Below are 24,225 nucleotides of genomic sequence, written 5' to 3'. Positions count from 1 at the left end.
AAGAAAGGAAGGAGAAGCACTACTACCAATACACCAATGTTAGTAATGGCAAGTCCGAGTTATAATTTTCTTTTATCTAATCAGCTTATGTGTGAGCATCACACCCTTCTCAGCCCACTCAGCTGCTATAGCCTTGCGTTACTGGGCGAGGAAAAAACTGCGACTATTCTCAAATTTCCATCTGAAATTCTGTTATTGAAACCCAAAAGAAACTTTTCTGACGGATTGATCGTCATTGATTTTCTTCGTAACAATCTCTACTCTTGTTTTTTAGGTTAATTAGGTGATTTTGACTCGATTTTACAACATACGGAATAACATATATATATATATATAAAATTAGACATAATTTTAAAAATTATCATCAATTTTTTATTAAAATGTAATTGATCAACTACTAAATTTATCTTTTTAAAGAAATATTAAATTTGATTAAGAGTTTCTCGTTTTAACCTTTTAAATAAAACTAAATTTGAGAATTCAGTTATAAGGTTATAACACCCTTATAATGTCCATCATAAAAGACGATATCATTTAATTTTAAATTATCTTAAAACCTTAATTCTAATTGTTTTATATTTAATATTAAAAATAATTTTTAAAATTTTTCATCAATCTAACAAAATTTTTAAAAATATTTAAGAATCTCATTTATTTTATTAAAAAGACTTCGTCATAGAAAAAATTTAATCATTTTTAAAATTTTTCTTTTATTAAAAATATATCTAATTTTTTCACAATTTGGACAAAAATTAAAAATATTTCTTTACTTAAAAATCTCTTAAATAATCATCAATTTATAATTACTAAGAATTCCATTTTTGAAAATTATTTTTTTTGCTTTATAATTTTTATTTCTTAATTTTTCATCATTTAGGTTAAATTTAGAATCTAAAATTTTATTAATTTTTTAATTTTTGAAAAGAAAATAATATGACAATATTTTTTTTAAGTCTTATTTAAATTTTTCCAACATTTGTGTTGAATTTAGAAGATAAACTTTTCATCGAGAAATTTTATGAAAATTTAACTATTTATGATTTTTTTTAAAATTTCATCCTTAGATAATTATTAAATATTTTCATCTAAATTTTTAAGTTTTATTTTTTATTTTTATTTTTAAAATTTTTTATTTAAAAAAATATAATTACTTTTATTAAAATTCATCTAAATTATTTTACCTTTTGGATTAAATTTAGAGAAATTTTTCACCTAAAATTTTTTTTAAAAATCTAACATTTAAAATTTTTAAGAATTTCATATTTGAATAATTATTAATTCATTCCTAAATTTTTATTAAATTTATATTTTATATTATTTTTTAAAATTAAAAATAAATGTTAATTATTATTATTAAAATTTTATCTAAAATTTTTCTCCATTTAGATTAAATTTTAAAAAAATTTCTCACTTATAAATTTTATAAAAATTAATTATTTGTAATTTTTAAAAATTTCATCATTCTATAATTAGTATTAATCCTCAAAATTTTATTAGAGTTTTTATTTTATAATTTTTTTAATTATTTCTTCTAAAATAATTTCTTCCCATTTTTTTTTAAATTTAATCATGCAAGAATATTTTAAAAATAAACTAAAAATAAGAAAATAAATTAACAAATTAATAAATAAAAATGTAAAGAAAATACCAAAAACAAATTGTGGCTCGGCTAGGTGCTTGCTACGGCTCGGCTTCAGAAACAAATTTGGTTGGACATCTCGGTTAGAGGCTCGGCTTCACAGCGCTGCTGGATAATGAAGTAGGTTGTTGGTGGAGCACGGCTAGGTCAGATCGCCTAGTGGGTCAACGCGCAAGTCTTCAAAGGGGGTTAAAAAGAACCTGGTTCCTTTTAACCTCAAAACGACAGCAATTTAAAGCCACTATAAAATCCCTTTTTCAAAGCTGTTCTCTTCATTTTTCAGTTTCTTCTCTCTCACTAAAAATTTAGCTCTGCTTCTCTAATCTCTCATTAGCAGGATAAACTCAGGCCGGAAACTTCAAGGGTTTCCAGATCCCGGCAGCGCCACACACCGCCGTGTGTCGACCGTCTGCCGAAAACCAAAAGATTTTCAAAAGGTCTCCACGAGTTTGTCTAGGTCCCCTGGTCTTGGATATAGGTACGGGATTTCGAAAATCGCACTCCAGTGACTTGAAGCTCCAAGGTATGTTGTTCCTCAGACCCTTGGCTGCCTCGTTACAAATTTTGAAGCTCCAAAAACGTCTTGAAGAGAACCAAACTAAACCCAGGAAGACGTCCTTTCTTTTCTCCTTTTTTCTTTTTCTGTTTCTAGTTCTTTTGTTTCTGACTTGGTTTTGCTTTTTTTTTCTTGGTCTACTGACAGTTAATGGATACTTGGCAAGAGGTTGATGATGATGGCAGAATTGGGTTATGTGGAGGGCGATTGTAGCGTCTGTTTTGATGTTTTGATGCGTGCTTTTTGGTTCTGCTGCTGCTGTTGTTTATTGTGGAGTCTGAAAATTTTCAGGTGGTTAAGATTGTTGGAAATGTACTGTTAATGGCTTGTTGAAACTTTAGATTTTTGCTTTCTGGAAGTTGGTTTGCAAGGAATTAGGTTGTAGCTGGAATTGTGGTTGGGTTTGAGTTTCAACAACAATGGTGTTGGATTTTGGTGGTGAAGTGGTGGCTCGGATGGAGGAAAAGGTTTTCAACAATGGCGGTGTTGTTTTCTATGTAATTGTTGCCGGGTTTTTCTCTGTATTTTCTCTTCTGGACACTTATTTTTCTGTGTAATTCTCGCTGTGTGTGCTGTTGTTTTCTGTGTGATTCTCTATTTTGCTCTTAGTATTGCCATGTCCTTCTTTGTGTGTGCTTGCATGTTTTTTTGTAATATAATTCCCTCTGTTGAATGGAGTTTTCCGTGTGATTAAAATCCTCAAATCATATTTATCTTTTCACCATATTGAAACTGAATAAAAATCATTTTCATTCAAATTGAATTATCATTTGAGGATAGTAGTTCAACTCAACCTTATCAATCTTCCAGCCAATTACAAGTTTTTTTTTCATTACTGAAAAAATAAATAAAATGAATTTTAAACCGTGAACAAAACGAAGAATCTACAGTATATATTTGAGCTTTATCAACTGAATTTTTAAGAATGCGTAGCCCACCACCATATTATAGTTACAAGAATCAGCAGCGACCAAGCTTTCAGGATGGGGCAAACTTTGCCATCCTCGGAGCTGGAGTTCTTACAAAGAACGACGACTTCTCGGTAATTTAGGCTTTCCTCTGTCGTCATTTTTATTAGAACTAGAACAAAGCTAAAAATTAAAAACAGACCAATATTAGTATTTAATTTCATTTTCTTGGAATTAATATTGCAGCAAGACTTTTCTGGTTTTCACAAACGATTGAGCAGCATAAATGTATAATGACTTCAAGACACTTGCAACAACGAATATCAACTTCCAAAAAAGGGATTACAATCGAACTTTTGCTTATTTGTTTTCCACAGGCAAGCATGATTATGTACTGTTGCCGAACCAGACGAACTCGTAGACAATGTGACTAAGAAAATAATGGAAGTTGTCACGGTAAGTTACTAAACTATTGAGTTCCTTGATGAAATCTACTTCAACAACATAAATAATGACATTGATTTTCCTTGTTGAATTTTATCATTTCATTCGAAGAAAATACATGATGAGCTAGGAGGAACGAAATTTGAGTTCCAGAATTTAGGGCCCCTCTCGGTTGCCTTCCCCATGAGAAAGCTGAAAGAGATATCGACAATCCTGATAAGTGTGACGATAAACTCTCAGAATTGGCAAAGAAACACAATGACAAACTTGAGAAAGCGATGAAAGAACTAAAGTGAAAAAGAGATTTTGAGTATGCAATGCTCGATTACTTCAAAGCAGTACGAAAGAGTTCAGAGGCCAGAGGCTTGTAGTACGTGTTTACATATAACATTCCATATTATAACTTATAAACGCTTTGAAATTAATTGTATATTATTGATCTCAAAATGCAGTATTTCTTTTCTAAAGGGTTGAAGCAAAAGAAGCGAGCATGTTCCGAGGAACTTAAGGCAGCGAATTGCACAATTAGCGATAATAGTGATGATTGCCCAGATCCAAGATGTTGCTCACCGTAATCATAATAAGGTTAACAGCGATCTGTACCTCCACATTCAAATAGGACCATTGTTTGTCGTAAGTGGTAATGTATATCCTGATCGACCCCAATCAACTAAATCGTTGTTTTCGGTAGGACCGATGCGCAAGATTACAAAAAACTGAGATCAGCTAAACCCCAAAACCTGATTGACCGCAACCCATATTCAAATCCAATATTCTAAGCCCATATTCTGAAAATTGAACAAAGACCAAGTTGGGTAGTTGTTGGTCAGTAAAAACCAATGAAAGGTTTTCAATTCCTAAGGTCTTCATTTCAAAAATCTTTCAAATCCTTCCTTATAATATATTATTGTATCACCAATTATATTCAGACCTCTTATACTACCTAACAAGCCCGGCAAGGGCAAATCTAAAAATTAACTTCATGCTGAGCAGAGCTGACCCAAATCTATTTATGTTACTTATCCTAGCTAGCTAGATTTATTTCTGTTGTTTTGTTTACTAACCAAATTAGTTTATAAGAGCCAAAAAATTTTGGGACCTGACCTGTTCATTGCATAGGCTGTAAGGATCTAACAAAAGAAGAAATCCGAACCATATTCTCCTTGTTCAATCGACAACAGTGCGCTAGCCATTGTGGTAAAAGGTAATGTCAAAGACAGGAAAAGAATGAAACCCATTCCTATTATTCTCTGTTTAAATATAAAATTTGGGCAATTCAGGTAGTTAATGTAAATAAAGGTTTTGTAAAAATTTAAGGTATTTTGACTTGTAAAGTTGCGATTATTTTACAGAAAATAATTTTTGAAAAATAATTTTTAAAAAATGTTTATATTTTTTAAATTGAAAAATATTTTTTATTATTTGAATGAGTTAATAAAAAATATTTTTAATTATTTGGTTGCTTTTTGAAAATTTTGTTTTTTTCAAATAATATTAATATAACTACTAAAATATTAAAAATTATTTATTATTAAAATATATTGAAATTATTTATTATTAAAATTATTAATATTAAAAATAATTATATTTTAATAATAATATTTAATATTAAAATATTATGTTAATATAAAAATTACTTTAAATAAAACTATTTATTATTTTTATATTATTTATTAATATATTAATATATTATTTATTAATAATATTTATTAATATGTTATATTAATAATATATTATTATTAATATATTATAATATTATTTGTTAATATAATATTATTTATAAGTAAAATTATGTTAAAAATATTGATAAATGATTTTACTCATAAATTATTTTTTTCAAAAAAAATAGTTTTTTTCAAATTTATAAGACAATTTCTAAAAAAAATCATCATTTTCTATTTATTAGTAAGTTATTTTTCGTTAACCAATCAATTTTTTACTAAACAAATACCTAAAAATATAAAAATTATTTTTTGAAAGTTACTTTTCGTAAAACAAATGGAATCTAAAATCAAACAATAATGATTTTTGATGCACTTGATATTGTTATAAAGATTTTATTGTTAAATTAGAAATAATCAAACAAAAAATGAAATTGTCAATTTAAATTACTTAATAAAAATTTTGGCACTTATAAAATTAATCACAATTATATTTCACTATTTTCTTATTAATCAGAATTTGATTTTGATAAAAAAAATTTTAAATAAAATTATGAATGTATCAATTTGATATAAAAAAATCAATTTTTTAAATTATTCAAATAAAATATTAAATTCTAACTAAAATTTAAAAACACTCGTGATCGTATTATTAAAAAAATTATTATTATTATGAAGGTTGGAGAGTGAAAGCAACAACAACAAGCGTCAATGGACAATAGCGTGTGAGCAAACACGAAACAACCCTTAATTTTTCTTGGCAGGTATGATAAGCATAACCATCCAAATGCCAATGAAAGCATAGTAAGAAAGTAGAGAAAGACTTTGGACAAGAGGACAATTGTTTAAAGTAATTATTGGTTCGCAATGATTAGTGGCCATAAGGGAAAACAGGCAGCAATATTTTCCACATGAAAGACCAATTTTGTAGCTACGTATGCAAAAAGATAAGACGTGGAGATGGAAATGAAGTGGCGGAGCTTTTGCCACAAATTGCGAAAAGGGAATATGACTTTATTGGCGGAGCATTTTGAAAAGAAGATGAGGATATATTCTAGGAAATAAATAAAGTTACCCAACCCAATATAATAAAAGCAAAATTAGATTATTCTATTATTAAATTAGAATCATTAGAAAGTTATGTTTGAAATTTTTCATACTTTAGGTTTTTAATTCCACGTTCTCAATTATTGCTCTTTCTCTCTCTAAAAGATTGCAAATCTAAATTTAAAAGCACGTTTGGTTCAAAAAAAATTATTTTTTTATATAAAATTTTATTTTTTTAATGTAATTTTCATATTTGGTTTATGATATCTGATTTTTGAAAATAATTTAAGATTTTTAACAGAACTCAAATATCCCAAAATTAGAAATTCATTTATTCTTGTAAATTTGTAAGATTTAAAAAAAATAATAATTTTATCTCATATTTGATCTTAATAATAAATTTTTAATTTTTTTATGTTATAAAGTACTATGTGTTTTATATATGGAATACAATAGATCAATTGAATAAAATAGATATTTTTATATTGAAAATATAATAATTAATATAATATTTTTAATACTTTTAACTATATTTTTTATATAAAAATGTAATATTTATTATTAAAATTACATTTTTTTATATAAAAACATAATATTTTTAAAAAATAAAAATCATGTTTTCCATATAAGAAACCTCATCTTTGTTATATGACAAATACCATAAACCCCATATCTTTATCTCCGCTTAGGACTCTGGACTTCAATCAATGAAGCTAAACAACAAAACAAAGCAATAAAATAACTCTTTAAACTACCCTGCAAGCAATAAAGCCAAAAAAGAAAAAACCTTTGCTAACTTTGCTTATATATTGTTTTAATTTTTAGGTCTCTTTCCAGGCATGGGGATGGTTCAAAACACACATATTGAGAACACCCATCATTGCTTCCACTGATCCCTACGTGAACAAGGTGGTTTTACAGAACCATGGCAACATCTTTATTCCTGTTTATCCCAAATCTATCTGAGAGTTACTTGGCTAATATTCCATATTTCAAATGAATGGTAATCCTCAAAAGAGAATTCGTGCACTTATTGGAGGTTTCTTGAGATCGCCACAGCTTAAAGCCCGTACTACAAGATAAATTGAAAACTCTATCAGACTTTGGGTTCTTGGCAACATATGCAGCTGATACATGTTCAAGAACAAACCAAAAGTGTCGTATAAACGTAGTCTTTAATCAAAGACTACATTTATATATGTATAAGTATAGTCTTCGATTAAAGTCAAAAATTACTTTTTTTTTTCCTAGAAACTTCATCTTTAATTAAATGTAATCGTTTAGTTAAAAAACGTAGTGATTATTTATCTTTAAATAATATGTTTATTTTCATAGAAACGTAATATTTGTTATAAATATAACATTTATATAAGAAAAACGTAATTTTTAATTTATTGTATAATAAAAACATTGTTTTTTACTTATATTTATTTATTACAGATTGCATTTATATTTATAAAAATGTAGTTTTTAACGTTATTATAAACATATAATGAAATATATTATAATAACAAAATTTTATTACGTAATATGAGATTTCGTAAATCAAATATAGGGATATAACATTTCAATGACAAAAAAAATCATCTATTATTAGGAATTTACATTTATCTTATAATTACTTTTTATCTTGAAATCTAAAATTTTTAAAACTAAATACCCCTTAAATATAATCAAGAAATATTAAAAGTTCCTTTAACACTTACAATTTATGTATTTGTATCAAATAAAATATTAATAATTCATATATTTATATTATTTTATATAAAAATTACATATTTAATTTGTATCAATTTAAAAAGTATAAAGTATTTTTTCATTTTTATTGAATACATATATAATTTTTATTAAAATATTAAATCATATCATTTTTATATTTGTATATTATTTTATATCGTGTCATTATATCATTTTTAAATTATCAAATGCAATAAAAATTTTTTTTATCATGTTATAATTACATTTTATAATTAAATTTTTAAGCATTTAGGTCATATTTAATTAGTATAGGATAATAGATAAGATAATAAAATGATCATTTTATATTATATTTAGTTTGTATTTAATTGAAATGAATAATATTACAATAAGGATTATTATATTTTTTGTATAAAATGATTCAATCATCCCAAAATAAATATGATTATTTCTAATTCATGGACTAAACTTATATATCATATTATATTTTAAAAAATTATATTAATAATTTTAATTATATAAACTTTAAAAAATAATAATTTTGATAAATAAAAAAATTATCTTATCTTAATATTTATACACATCAAATATAAAATAAAATAATATTATTTAATTTAATCTTATTTATAAAATTATTTTATCATATTTTATTATAATTTTATATATTAAATAAAATCTTAATTAATAAAATAATTCTCATAACATTATTGGAAATTTTTATTGCACATCCAACAAATCGCCAGTTCGATAAATAACTATTCACTTCCTTTTGAGAAAGGACGTTTGCCCATTATTCCCACTTAGTCGTATTTGTTGAATAAATTACGTGTCCAACTATGCAATTATGTTATATAATAACATAAAGAGTACCAACTACAGTTTTTCAAGTGAAAAATGAAAATTTTGTAAAACGTGAAAAACATGTCATTTTTGTTGGACAAAAAAAAAAAAACAAAAACACGCCGATTTTTACCCTCTCCGATTAAAAAAAAGCCGCGTATCTTGGTCCCATAGTTTTCATTTTTGGCCTTTACCTCCATGGCTTTTTGCAAATAAATATGCCCTAATTCAGTGTAGTCGGTAAATAACTGTATATCAAAATTGATGTCTTAAAGGTATGTTTCAAATTCATGCCATTATAGCAAGTTAAGAGTAAAGCTCACGATATTTAACTAGAAAAACATAACTAGATTTGTTTACTGGTTTAGAATTAGGATTTGAACAAGATTTTTTAAGTTTGAATCCAGCCTAACTCAAAATATTATTTAATTAATAAAAAATAAATTTATATAATTTTAATTTTAAAATATATTTTTTAATATTTTAATATATATTTTAAAATTTTTGAATTGTTTTAACTTGACAAATCAAATAGGACAAAACATTGAAAAAAAGTTATTAAAATATTAACCGGATTTGATACGGTTTAACCTAATCCATGAATAAACTACACATATGACTCTACGTAAATGGGCCTCCAAAGCACGTGATGGAGTTAAATGAACTTCTTGTTTTCCCTTTATAAACCCATTTAAAAAGCTATTTAAGGAAAATTAACAATAAATAAATTGTTTTTTACCCAATAACGTCAATAAGAGTAATAGTAATTATTATTTTTTAAACAAAGGAATAGTAATTCTTATTTCTTAACTTTTTCTACATATGTAACCATTCAATATGAATAATTTTTTTTTTTTTGCACTTAATATGAATAATATTGCTTTATTGTAGATTTATGTAATTGAAACACAAATATACATGCATTAAAAATGAAATTTTCATCAATTGAAACATGCCAACTAGTCTTATTCAAAAATTTTCGTCAACAGCGCTTAAAAAGATGAATACGAAGATCAAACTTCCTAAATTAAATTTTAGCCTTGAAATTTTCATTAATACCATCTTATCCCAATTCCTCATACCTAACTAAGTTATATTTTTAATTCTTTTACGAATGAACCTAATTAAGTCTTAATTCATGTAAGAAAAAGTTAAAATTATAGTTGTAAATCCATCGACTGCTATATTATGATGATAAATATTTCAACAATAATAGAAATGATTCCATCAAAATCCAAAAAGAATTCCTTATCTTGCAATGGGATACATGATAATGAACATATTCTGCGGGACCAAATATTTTTAGTGATAAAGAATTTTTTAGTTTTGTTTAATAATTTTTTATTGGTTTAAGTAATTTTTTTTATGTTGAATTTAATGAATTCATGAAAAATTATGATGATAAATCTTTGAATTATAAAAAATTTAAAAATAAACAAATTCTATTGTCACTTTAATCAACATCAGTTGATAATAAATGTTTTCATATATTATAAAGAAATTTTAATTTTCAATATAAAAAATAAAAGTGAATTAACTTATTGATCACTTAATTATGATAATACTTTTAAAATGATTACAAACTTTTAAAATTTTAAATTTAATCACTAAAATTTAAATATATTTTTTTGTTATCTAACTGTTACTTTCTATGGTGAGCTGATGTTATAAAATCACTTCAATTGTCAGTTACCACGCAATATTATTATGTTAGTAAATTTTTTTTTTAAATTATAATATTATATTAATAATATAATATGATATATCAAATAAAATAATAATATCACATAATATCGGATAATTAATATATTAATATCGTATCAATATATTTAATATTAATACTTGGATGATAAAAAAATTATTTAAAATTTTGTACCTAAATTTAAAATTTTAATAATTAAATAATTATTTTGAAATATAATTATAATTAAAAAACCAATAATATATTTTAACTTAAAAATAAAATAAAAACATAGAAATGAAAGCGAGTGCGCAAGCGACCTGTAAGACCTGCGAGAACAGCCCGACCAAGCACATGCTCCCTTGGACCTTGGATCCCCTGCTGCAATATTTCTTTCAACTCTTAACCAATCACATGCTGGACACCTGACGTGACCGTCGGCTCAAGACAACAAATGGAAATGGGGACAGAGTAGTACGCCAAACAAACCGTGCACATTTCACGTGTCTGATAAGGAGGATGAAACGTCCACGTTTTACCACGTCATACGGCTAGCTGTCTCCAGCTACGCCAGTGATCTTTGCCACGTTGAAATGGTCATCTATCTCCAATCGTCCAATCGTCCAATCGTCATCGAGCTTCGCTTTCGATAGTCTATTTAATTTCACGGTCAACTTTTTTTATTTTTTTTTCTCTTGGTGATTAATTTAAAAATAAGAAATAAATTTTCTACTTTTTTTTTAAATTAAAAAAGAAGTGTGAAGAAAACCTGAAAATAACGTTTTTCTTCTCAGAAAAAAAGAAAGAAAGGTGGGGTTGATTGAGTGGTGATGGAGGAAACAGCTAACCCCATGTTAGGATTCTTTAATTTTCATGCACAATCACGAGCCATTCGCTTCTGCTAGGTGGGTGAGTGTTTTGCACATGTCTTTTCTCTATTAAACTAATTATTTTTTTATTTAATGATGATTTCCCAATTGATTATTATGAAACACAAAAATATGTTCCATTTCTTCTCAGTTTAGTAGTTTTTTTTTTTAAATGGCGTTTCAAATACTGTTCTACTACTTGTTTATTACTCCCATTAACAGATTAGTAAATTATTTAAATGTTATTTGGACTTTGAATTTGCACTCTTATTGCGTTCCTTTTGTCAATACAATATTTTCACCATGAAGTTCCATTTCGATCGTGATTGAATCGTTTATTTATTTCTATTGTCTTGACTTTTGATTAATTAGGTATTAAGTTTTAAATTTGATTTTATCTATTAGATTTGTAATTTGACATTTATTACAGCAAATATTTATTTTTTATAAGTAATAAAATAGATTATTAATTTAATTCGAAACCATGAAAATACATAAACTTACCACGAAAGATGGTGGGAACTCTGCTGCAATCTGATAGATGTTTCCGTTGTTTTTCTAGCATACACCAAGCCTTGGCCTTGGAAACCATGGAAGAAAAAACCAGAAAATGGGATAGGGACCCCACCGGCCACCGCTGGCAATGTCGATTGATAGAGTTTTATATGACGAGTTCCTCACCTCTACGACCAATTTGTCTCGCCCACTATTTTAAGAGTCAACTGGTTGGTGAGGCAATCACTTTTCATGATTTTTTTTAGTTTTATAAAATTTCTTTCGTCATATTTTTAATTATTATTTTTTATTATAATATGGATCTCATAAATTATTTTGGTCTAATCATTTTTTTTAATTTTTTATATTGATTTAGTATATTTAAAAATTTTATTCTCTTTATATTGTTTGAGTAAATTTCGTGATTGATCAATGAATTTATCCAAAATATTATTTAGATCATTAAACTTTAATTTATCCTTATTAGATCATTAAAATTTATTAATTGGATTAAATTTATTCACCTTCTCATATTGAAATAAAAAAATAATAATAATGTGAATATCAAATAAGTGATAACATCAAAATCATAGTCAGAATTTGTATTGACCATGATTATTTTGAGATATCAGAGTAAAAACTAGAACATTTGATGGTTTATGTGGCTAATATATATTTTTTCATCAATTTTTTTTATGAAACGTGTTAAAGTGAATAAATTTAATATAGATTACAAAGTTTAGTAAATTTATTGAAATAAATTAAAATTTAGTAACTTTAATGAGATTTTAGTTAAAGTTCAATAACCAATACTGAAATTTACTCTAATTCTCACAAAAATCGAATTTTAATCCATAAGAAAAAAGAAATTATTTTTTTTACCATCCGAACAACAATTTTGACTTTTCTAATTTACTAACTTGTAATAAAACAGAAAATAAGTTTTTCCAATTAATTTGTTTTTGAACAGGAGGAATGTTTATTGATTATTGATTTCTTCATTTGTTTTTGAATAAATTTATTTCTTAATTGTTGACCTAAATATAAAGACCATTAAAATATGAAAAATCAACAAGTTAATCAATTACCAGCTTAAAAAAATGCCATCTATCTTAGAGTTGACTCAATCAATTACCAACTTTAAAAAATGCCCATTAATTTCATGCTTATCAACTTGGCAAAGTAAGAAAGCTACACCTCTACAATTCCTCTGGTTCAAAACCAAAATAATGAAAAGGAAATAAAAGATTACTAAATTTTTAATAGTTTTCTTTTTGGAATTAATGATTATGCAAACAAATTAGGTAAAAGTTAATCTATTAATAAAATATTAAAATTTTAATTTGAATGATCGAAAATTAAATACGGCATGCGTCCAAGCATCCTAATTAAGCCCAGCAAAATTGTGGTGGCAAAAAGCTTAGAAAATCATAATCCAAAAAAAAGAAAATCCAGGTGGATATCTCTGTAATTCCCATAATTAGAAAAATATATTATATAAACCATAATATCAGTTGATCAACAAGGAATGGCACATTAGCATATTCTTACTCATGAGAATATCATTATTTTTTTCCTAATTTTATAATAATTTCGTTTCATAAGTGAAACAATTATTGAAGATTGGACCCACCTATATGACCAGTGGAAAAAATAAAATATATACAACCAATCCATCAAGACGAAGATGCCAAGAAACATGGACATTTTATGGGGGAAAAAAAAAACCCAAGCCTGAGTTGACTCGGAACCACACCGAGTCATTAAACGAAACAAAGGACAGGTTCACGTGGTAAGACTAGAGTATACGATACGGCTATTGAATTAAATTGTCCCTTTTTTTATCAGGACCGTTGAAAAATGGCAATCAAAACGCGCTAATGATTGTGATAAATTCCAAGCAAAACTTGTTGGTTGCCCAAATCTACTGTTTAATTATGCACACAGGGACTTTTATAGCCGAAACAATTGACTTTTAGGAAATTTATATTACCAAATTTGGCAGGGAATTACTTTTTATTTCGAAACAATATTTATTTATACCTTATTAAAATTAGTTAAATCATTTTCAATAAGATACGAAAAGAAAAAAATTAATGTCGTATAAGAAATTAAAAGTGATAGTTGTGTATACAATATACATAATATAAATAAGCATTTAAACTCTACTTAAAAATAAAAATAAATCCCCGAATTTTATTACATAAAATTAAAATTAAAATTATTATTTTATTGTAAAATTATAACTTTAACATAAGCGTGTCTTATCATTAAAAAAATTACAGCTGAGATAAACTAGATCTGTTACCTGGACCCATTCAACCGAGTCATAATGAAAAAATATTATATGTCCGACTCATAACTCGTCAAACAATCATTAACCGCCGTAATTAAATCAAAGAGGAAAACCAAAATCGAAACGGAAGTTACTGTTGATAAGCCTCCTCTATTCTTATCTTTTGTACTGGAAAAGTAAAATTTAAAACACGGCTATATCGCAAAGTTTTTTATTTTTGAAATAAAAATATTTAGTTTCATATAAATTCTTTTTTTTTTTTTTACTCCTTTTGTGGTTCCCGTCTCCATTAGCTGTGTGCCTTTCTCCTCTGCTTTTCGTTCTCGATCTCTCTCTTCCTATTTCTGAAAAACGAGCCGTTTTCTCGCATATTAATTCCCCCTTTCATTTAATCTTATATATTTTTTCTCTTTTTTCTTTTTCAGCTGGTTTTTCCAGTTTGAATCACCGAGTTGTGAGGCGTTTTTTATTCTTATTTTTCTGTGTTTTTATGGTATATATTGTTTGAATTTTGTAAAGCGAGATAATTTTTCTTGTTCTATATATTTTTTTTTGCGGTTTTTTCGGTGATCTGTGTCTTGAACCCGAGCTTTGAGGCTCGGGGAAACTGAGATCCGAAAAGCTAATGGCAGCCGAGAATTGCACTGATGGTGTCCCCGACCCGAATCCTTGTTATTTGCAGAAGTTCAGACTCTACGAGACTCGCTCGGTATTTTTTTTCTCACTCGTATATACACACGTTTTTGTACATGTATTCGTAGGCTTGTGTATATGTTTACGTGTGGACAGGTTTGGTTTAAGGATTTTGAGTTGTTAGTTTTGATTTGCATATATGTTTATTACGCTAAAGCTCTTCTCCAATTTTTTTTTTTTTTGGTTTTTTTCCTCCTTTTTCTGGCTGTTTAAATTTCATTTTGTGGAGATTTCTTTTGTCCAGATTCTTTCTATTTTTTTTTTTTTTTAATTTGAGCGTATATGATGATTTTTAGCTTTAGCTTTGAAAGCTGCTTTGTGATTTGCTCTGTTTTTCCCCATGGGTAGCGTGATAATGGAATTATTTTTAAATGAAGTTTGAAATATTTACCAATGGATGCATAATTTCTTTTGCATATGAAATAATTCACGAAATCTTGATTTAGTTATTTCTGATATAGTATTTTGTGAGGTTGACTCAGATTTTTTTGGCTTTTGAATGCGTATGGAACTGGTTTTAATTCGGAATATAAAGTTTAATTCTGCAGTTTAAATTCTGTTTGTCAAAATTTCTGCTTGTTATTATCGGCAGTGGTTTGGTTGAATTTGCATTTCAGAATTCTTTCTATATCCACCAATAGAACTTTTTAGTATTCTAATTCAACTTAACAAGATGAAGTCTTCACCTAATAAATAGGCTCATGATTGTAGGTTTCTTTGTTTGGATTTTTGTGTGTGTACAGTACTCTTTAACTGCAATCGTCTCCTATGAAGTATTTGACTGTTTTTTATCTTATAAAGTCGGTTAATTACTCCTGAGATTTTGGGCAGTGATTGTTAATGTGCTTGGAAGCTACACAAACTTTCTGCTTGCATGATATAGAAAATTGTCCGTATGCTCAGAGCAAGTAGTACGTTATCAGATAACTTGTCATCTTTTTCCTCTTTTTCCATATGATGCTTATAGAAATAGTAGAGCTGCTTTTGTTTTTATATCTCTTTCCTTTGCCCCCCAAATTTCTTTGAGCTGATAATTATGTAGTTTTGGTCTTCATTAGACAATATTAATGCAACATTTGTGTATTCTTGGTGTGCAATAGAACTTTTATATGCTTGGAAGAGACAAGAACAGAACTCTTTGGAGGGTACTAAAGATTGATCGATTAGACCCATCTGAACTAACCATTCTTGAAGATTCTACAACATATTCAGAAATTGAATACTGTGATCTGTTAGGACGGATACATGAAGGAAACAGGTCCACAGGTGGACTTAAATTTGTTACAGCTTGTTATGGAATCATTGGTATGTAATATCTGTCAGGTTCTTCACCTTTCTTCTCAGTCATTTTTAGTATAAGCTAATGATTTTCTCCCTGCTAATTTAGGGTTTGTAAAATTTTTGGGACCTTATTACATGCTGCTGATCACAAAAAGAAGGAAGATTGGTGCAATTTGTGGCCATACTATCTATGCCATTACCAAGAGCGAGATGATTCGAATTCCCAATTCTCCTGTCCAATCCAATATGGCTTATTCTATGAATGAAAAAAGGTCTTTTGTCAATTCTGCATGTAAATGTAATATGTACTTGGTACTTATAAGCAGACATATGACATTAGCACTGAAAGTATTCATTGTCCATTTGTATTTAGACGAAATTGTGTTGTGTTGTGGTTTTTTATCTTTTCTATTAATTTATGTTCTCTTTGAGTTTTAGAGTTCTCTTTTTAAAGTAGAAGAGTTCCATGGTGTAGAGGTAATCTCTGTACTATATTTGTTGATACACCCTTCATGTTATATTGTTGACATGGGCTCGTGCAATTTGAACTTATCTAAAGCTCTTCTTCTGATTGAATACATTCCTCTTTTTTTAGTTTTTTGTTCTTTTATTTCATGTTGAACCAATTAAGTCAGCTTTCGCCTCTTTAATGTTGCATCTCTTAGTTAATATCATTTGTAGAGGCTATTGCCAGTTTATTTCCTGCATATGTACAGGGGCCAACTTCATTGCTGTGTGATGTTAGTTTAACATGTTGAATGAGACAAGGTATCATCAGGGTTTCTGGGGGAAAATTACTATCTTTCTCTTTTATTTCCTGGTTAAAATTTATAGTTGAAGCAGTTTTTTTAATTTCTATTTGTTTTTCTATTCATCAAATAGTAACTAGACATGCGTTAACGTGGCTTGCCGTTTCTTTCTTTCTTCTTTTTGCTTGTTGACGTAGATACAAGAAGCTTCTCTGCACAGTGGATCTTACCAAGGATTTCTTTTTCAGCTATTCATATAATGCCATGCATAGTCTTCAAAGAAATTTATGTAAGAATGAGACAGGACTAGTACACTATGAAACAATGTTTGTCTGGAATGAGTTCTTGACTCGAGGAATCCGGAATAATCTCAAGAATACTCTGTGGACAGTTGCATTGGTATATGGCTTTTTCAAGCAGGTATGATACATTTTAGGCTTCTTCCTATTCATTAACTTTTGTGATAGGTGAAAAGGGAGGTAAGGATTTGCAGGAAGATGGTTAAGTTGAAGTAACTATATTATCTTCTCTCAGTTTCTATATCTGGTTTTTGCTTGAAACATGTTACTTTAGAAGAATGGTTTTAAAGTTTTCATCTAACATTTGTTGTTTTCGACTTTGATATCCAGGTCAAACTTTCTGTGTCTGGCAGGGATGTTAAGTTAACTCTCATTGCAAGACGTTCTCGACATTATGCTGGAACGAGGTTTAGATGTTTTACAAGCTACTGATTGAAATGTCTGCTGGACTAGTTAGAACCGCCCTTAACAATTTCATTTGGCCCATAATTCATTAGGAAAATTAGCTTTGTGCTAGTTTCCGTTGTCAAATGCTTTGTGATTTCACCTAGTTCTATGTTTTCTTTGCTTAATTTTGAGTTCTAATTTGTGATTGCATGCTTCTGTCATATTATAAACAAACTTTTTTTAACTTACTTTTGTTGCCGATCTTGATTCAAAAATGACTCACTTTAGTTATTTCTCTTCTATGGCTCAGATATTTAAAACGTGGTGTGAACGAGAAAGGTAGAGTAGCAAATGATGTTGAGACAGAACAAATTGTGTTTGAAGATGTTCCTGAAGGATGCCCCACACAAATAAGTTCTGTTGTCCAGAATAGAGGCTCTATCCCACTTTTCTGGTCCCAGGAAACTTCACGCTTGAATTTGAAACCTGACATCATATGTATGAATTCTTTATTGTTAAATAAACACACTGAGAGCCATAAATCTGTAGTTCTTGATGGTAACTACTGTAGATTTTCCTAATTTCACCTCTGTTTCCAGTATCAAAGAAGGATCCAAATTATGAGGCCACAAAACTACATTTTGAAAACCTTGTAAGGAGATATGGAAATCCAATAATCATATTGAATTTGATAAAGGTAGGCCTTGTGCTGATAATTTGTTAGTTTCCATAAACTTTGTGATGTTCTTCTATCTGCAATGGTTTCCTGATTCATTCTGCTTTCTATTCTGGTGATTGACAGAGGTGGGAGAAGAAACCTCGGGAAACTATTCTTCGTGCAGAGTTTGCTAATGCCATCAGATTTATCAATAAAAGTTTATCCAAGGAGAACCGCCTGAGGTTTCTTCATTGGGACCTAAACAGACACTCCAGAAAGTACTTCTTTGTCCCCTTCTTTGCTTGCTTATGCAAAATTCTTGCTTACTAATCTTTTAAAGGATGGTTGACTTAATGGGGCTTGATCATTTTCTGCAGAGCTGCAAATGTCTTGGCACTTCTAGCCAGAGTGGCTGATTATGCATTAAACTTAACAGGCATCTTTTACTGGCAAGTAACACCAAATTGTAGACCGGAGGGGTTGTTGAATTTATCTTGCTTAGTGTAAGTTTCATATATTGATTTGATCATATTTTCATGATGCTGTATTCTGTCTTTCTTCTTTGTTATAAGTTAAATATTTTTTTCAAATATAAATATGTAAAATTCCTATTCTCTTTTGCTACTATTGTTTGATTGAAGGGTATCTCAACTTGTAATTATGCTAGAATGCACATCGTATATGCATGTGTAACCTACAGTGCTATTTGTGCTCTCTTGCATTTGCTTTTTCATTGAAAAATATAACCTTTTAGGTTGATCATAAATGTAGTTTTTGTTGATTTGTTTTGCTGGTGCTTTTGCTAATTATTCATGTTAACTACTTTTTTCTACTTTGCTTGCAAATCTATTGCAGGCAAAATGATGAGTGCTCGGCTCGGATCCCTTTTGAAAAAATTGATGATGTTGAGAAGTTGGAAACGGATGTTGGTAGTGATAAACATAATTCTACTGAGAATGTAAAACCCCCCATGTTTCAAACTGGAGTCCTTAGAACCAACTGCATCGACTGTCTAGATCGCACTAATGTTGCTCAATATGCATATGGATTGATGGCTATTGGACGCCAGCTCCATGCTATGGGGTTCACAGAATCCCAAATTATTGATCAAAATGGTCCTTTGGCCGAAGATTTAATGGGAGTTTATGAAACAATGGGTGACACACTTGCCCTACAATATGGTGGCTCTGCAGCACACAACAAAGTAATCCTTCTTAGAGATTTAGGGAGCTTTCGTGTCATCCCAAAAGAAACTGATGAAAATACAAAACAATTTTCTTTTTCAAATTTAATAAATGTTCCATCCATGGCTATCAAATTAACTTTTATTGTTTTAAGATGGCAGAGTAAACTTTTAAACCTTGTGGTAATAACATGGAGTGGCTGGCCAAGTATCATGACAAGAGAGCTTACTAGTTTGGCTTCAGAGCCATAGATCATTCTCTGCTTTTGCTTGTACTGAAAACTTAAATTATTAGGTCCTGAGTACTTATTAATCTGCATCGATCATGTTAAACAGATATTTTGCCAAAGGAGGGGTCAATGGAAAGCAGCAACTCAGTCCCAGGAGTTCTTTAGAACTTTGCAACGTTACTATAGCAATGCATACATGGATGCAGAGAAGCAAAGTGCCATTAATTTGTAAGATAAAAACAAGCCTTATTCTTTATATGCCTTTTGTACCTTATGACAGGAAATGCTTTTAGTGTTGTGCAAATTGCAGTTCTTGATATATTATACCTAGGGTGTGTTTGGTAGCATGGAGGGTCTGGTGCGATGGGAAGTCCCATTGCACTACCTCATAATACCAAATGCTCTCTTAGTGCATAAGGATGGTGGTGGATAACACTCCTAGAATTTGTTATCATTCTTTGCAGGTTCTTGGGTCACTTTCAGCCACAACAGGGTAAACCAGCACTCTGGGAATTGGATTCAGACCAACACTATAGCATTGGAAGGCATGGTCCTAATCTTTTTAATGAGAATGCTAGGTATTTCGAGTGTCCGAATTGAAAATACCTGTTGTACCAAATTTCTAGTTCCAAGGAATTTTTTGAGACTATATATTGCGAAATAATCCTAGTTCTAGATATAATATGCAGATATTAAGCAATATTCTAATGTTTCTATATACTGTGTAAGTCTCATAACTTTTATGATTTTATCACAACGATTGTTTTCAAAACTACACAATTTTTGGATTTGAACCAATCAGGAAGAGAATGCTGCTCTTAAATAATAATAATATCAATATTCTTTCATCTGTTTGTTATGGGATAGGTCATAAATATTTTTGACCTGCTGTTTTGTGATCCCAGTTTAATATGGTAAATCTAACCTTTCTTGCAAAAACAGCTAATGAGGTCACTTTCAAATATCTGTAGGCCATCTTTTAAAAGGTCACTGTCTGATGGCAACATTCTTTGTGGAACTGACTCTCCCATGGCTGCTTCAAATGTTGGACACTGTCAGCCTTTGTCTGAAAATAGAGAAGGAGCTACCCATGGTCTTTCAGAGTCCACTCCAGAGATGCCAACTTGTGAAATTCCTTATTCCAGGTGTGTACCAACTTTTTTGTTTTCCAAGTTTATTATCTTAATGGTTGATATAATAAAAGAGTAGCTATTGGTTTAAAATTTCTGTTGAGATTGTAGTTCTTGCTAGAAGTTTATAGCAAGGTTTCATCCTAAAGGTGCCGACAACTTAAATTTTGAAATCTTTCTGCGGTTGTACCAAGGAACTATGATAATAAATCACCTTCATTAAAATAATTTTAAACTGATTCAGAGATTTCAACTGCTGTCTCACCAAATTTTTGCTGGTTTTCTAGGTTTACTCCAAGAATGTCTTGCAGGCAGCTTTTCGGAGATATGGAGAAGGACCATTTTCTTGAAAGTAATCGTATATGTTATGATGAAAACGGGGATGAATGTAATTGCACCAATTTTGATATGGACTGGCTTTCTTCATCAGGAAATTCATGTGACGATGATATATATGACAGGTAGTTAAAGTCACCCTCTGTAATCGTTACTTTAAAAAAGAAGATAACTTTCCAGTTAATGTTTTTCTCTATAATCAATGATCATTGTGCCAACTACTAATTATTTCCATTCCCAGCCATTACCATCACCAACAAAAGTTAATTTGAGCACAGCCTTCCAACTACTTACTTTTCAGTTTGTTATTAAATAGAGGAAGAGAGAGAGAAAGGAAGGCAAAAAGAGTCTCATGGTTTTGTCATTATACTATTGACCAAGACCCACCAGGAGTGATAACTTATACATTCACTTGTAGGTCCTTATTTTACATCTACATTTTAGAACAATTGCATTAACTTTTAAATATATGGCGAATTTTATTTACACTCCATTTATTACTATATACACCTTACTTCTAAATACATCCCAAATTCAAAACTTAATTTCCTATTTCTACTAAATACAGTCTATCCCTCACTTTTTATTTTTCATTCCTACCCTTTCTCTCTTCTTCTCTGTTCACTTTTTGAAATCGAGCTTTTCAAAAATGAATATTCGAGAAGCTTTGAAGTTTCTCGAAAATGGGCATCCGAGAAGCTTTGAGGATTCTTGAAAATCCATTTCTGAAAAGCTTAAAGGCTTATTGGATATTCATTTATGAGAAAACTCAAAAGTTCTCAAATATTCATTTTCAATAAGCCTTGAGTTTTCTTGGAAATGGATATCCGAGAATATTTGAGGCTCATCGGATATGTGTTTCCGAGAAGCTCGATTTTACTTTTAATCACTAAAAAACCTTAATCATATGCTTATGAACTCATTTACTTGATCATGTGTGTGTGAATGAAATTGAAATCGATGTTCTTAACATGCATGACATAAACTTGTTCTTTAGGTAGAGCTTCCAAAAAATTGAGAACACTATTTTTTTGTTTTGCATGGCCAAAATGGAGTTTTTGGTTTTCTAAGCTTAGGACAAAAACATCTTTATGCCCATACATACTTGAAAACGAACATGTCTCTTTCATTCGCACATATGATCAAATAGGAATGGGCACATTCTTGACTCATGTATTTGCATGCATGTTAGTTCGAGCTTGAATACTCTATAGAACATTGATACTGACAATGTCATTAGTAAACTGGCAAATCAGATAGTATCTAATCTTTCGGCCACCGGTCTTTATTGCTGAATTTGCCAGTCTGTTGATGACTTTTTTCAGTGGTCCAAAGATTAGATATCTCGATTTTTTCATTATCAAGAGTTTATAATTAAATATATATTTAAAAAAATTTTTATGTATTCTCGAAAGCGGATTTTGGAGAGTATAGAATGACTCTTGGAAATTCATTTTCGAAAACTCAAAATATTCCTGGAAATGGATTTCCGAGAGTTATATTTGTTCTCGGTAATTCATTTCTGAAATTATATTACTTTCTCGGAAATTTATTTTTGAGAACACAATATAATTTTTGAAAATCCATTTTCGAGAAATATGAGGTGGTTTTGGGGTGTATAAGCTATTAAGGGTTTTTTTATCATTTACTAAAAGTTAAAACTGGTATTTGGTAAGTGGGTATTTTTGGAAGAAAATTTTGAAGGTGGATGGAGAAAATTTGATGGTGTATTTAGAAAAGCCCTTTAAATAAACACAATTTATACCAATTTTGTCAACTTGAATGAAGAAATAAGACAATAAGCATTTTGCCATCTCCCTTTGAGGTGGAAAAGTACTTTAGAAAAATGAAAATTTCTACAGGTACAAGCTTTCCAAACTAGAATAGAATGTCTGCAACCTTTGGAACATCATCTTCCTCTGAACTTAAAACAGAATGAAATTAAAGACAGAGTTGAAAAGGGAAAAATGGAATGGAAGTTGGATTTTGTTGTAGTAATGTCAGTATGATAATGTTGATTGTGGTGAAAAGATAGTTTCTGCAGTGTTTGCAGGGAATATATGTCTCTCCATTCTTGCTGTCTGAAACTTCTCTAAATTTACTTGTAGTTGCAAAAATTGCATTTGATTGCTGAAATCTCATAGATGAGTCTGTATCATTTCTTGCAGGTCTACCATGGGCTTATCCTCCGAAAATATTGGTGCTGAACTAAAAAATTATATGACCACATCTCCAAGTGAGTCTGGTTCAAGCATAAAGGTTAGTAATTTGTCGTTTTATAATTGATTAACAACTGTAACTGAGATGAACTGTCCATCATCCATTCATCCTACTTATTTGTGTCCTAACCACCCCACCCCCACCAAAGAGAAGATTCTGTCCTTGAAATCAAAGCACACGTCTGCTGGGCAGTATATAAAGACAATATTTTTATCTTAACTAAGCTTAGAGTTGCTAATATTTGAGTTGTATTCCTTATACATCATACCTTTTTTTTTTTTTTTTTCTTTTTCTTCATCCGTTTGATTTTCCCATGCCATTAGTTGAAAACAATCTGTTTTTTTTTTTTTTTTCGGTTTGTTTGTTTGTTTGTTTAGGGAGGGGACCGAACTGCATCTGAACTCACCTGTGATGGTATTCTGGATGAATTTTCTGAGAGCTTTGTGGATTGGGTAACGCATGGAGACATGCTTATTCCGATGAAGTATGCTTCGAAGTAACTACATGATAAAATATGTTCCGACTACAATCAAATTGAACCCATCCGAAGGATGGGAGTTCATTTCAGAATAAAAACGATAGAGATCGGCTGAGAAAGAAGAGTTGCGGCTTCTGCCAAGGAAAAGTAATTTTCAGCTCATGTAATACTGACAGCATTTGCTTAATCATGAAATCCTTGGTAGGAATGTCACGGAGGAAGCAAGCAGAAACGGTACATAACTAATTTGATTTTGGAGCTCTGACCACCTCTATCTACCAAGATTCGAAACACCATAGCTTTCAACCCTGTAAATATTTCATAAATAGATAATGCCTCAAGAGCCCTTGAAATTATTGGCATCCTTGTATTTCCTTTTATTAATAGCTTTTTTTGGAAGTAGCATTTCTACATTCATATCCCATCATGTTCTGGATTTCAGTTTTC

General features: G+C 29.3%; 1 protein-coding gene and 2 long non-coding RNA genes across 16 annotated transcripts; all 3 read left to right on the top strand.

Moving 5' to 3' along the window:
- The first annotated feature begins 1,904 nt into the window (after positions 1–1,904).
- On the top strand, positions 1,905–2,778 carry LOC149511277 (uncharacterized). The gene is made up of 2 exons (XR_016334207.1): positions 1,905–2,162; positions 2,343–2,778. It is a non-coding gene; the product is annotated as an uncharacterized LOC149511277 (long non-coding RNA).
- Positions 2,779–3,319: 541 nt separating this feature from the next.
- LOC149511276 (uncharacterized) lies at positions 3,320–4,745 on the top strand. The gene is made up of 3 exons (XR_016334293.1): positions 3,320–3,559; positions 3,659–3,917; positions 4,000–4,745. It is a non-coding gene; the product is annotated as an uncharacterized LOC149511276 (long non-coding RNA).
- Positions 4,746–14,407: 9,662 nt separating this feature from the next.
- Positions 14,408–24,177, top strand: LOC111274730 (phosphoinositide phosphatase SAC2-like). 14 transcript variants are annotated; one of them, XM_089755328.1, is made up of 17 exons: positions 14,408–14,843; positions 15,659–15,738; positions 15,928–16,132; positions 16,215–16,380; positions 17,106–17,277; positions 17,487–17,563; positions 17,854–18,041; positions 18,143–18,240; positions 18,346–18,479; positions 18,579–18,704; positions 19,057–19,405; positions 19,721–19,842; positions 20,079–20,159; positions 20,586–20,759; positions 21,032–21,205; positions 23,249–23,339; positions 23,678–24,177. In XM_089755328.1, exons 3-17 carry the CDS (start codon positions 15,937–15,939, stop codon positions 23,798–23,800), a joined length of 2,271 nt encoding a protein of 756 aa, XP_089611454.1. In that variant the 5' UTR covers positions 14,408–14,843; positions 15,659–15,738; positions 15,928–15,936; the 3' UTR covers positions 23,801–24,177. The 14 variants fall into 14 exon arrangements, with proteins under 14 accessions (XP_089611454.1, XP_089611453.1, XP_089611452.1 ...); XM_089755327.1 differs by having other exon boundaries at positions 20,079–20,192; XM_089755326.1 differs by having other exon boundaries at positions 17,055–17,277.
- The last annotated feature ends 48 nt before the right edge of the window (positions 24,178–24,225 follow it).

This window comes from Durio zibethinus, chromosome 26 (genome assembly GCF_047325235.1).
Source record: "Durio zibethinus cultivar Kanyao isolate XHJ-2024 chromosome 26, ASM4732523v1, whole genome shotgun sequence".
In the NCBI taxonomy this organism is placed as follows: Eukaryota; Viridiplantae; Streptophyta; class Magnoliopsida; order Malvales; family Malvaceae; genus Durio; species Durio zibethinus.
This window is presented reverse-complemented; position numbering and strand designations above follow the sequence as displayed.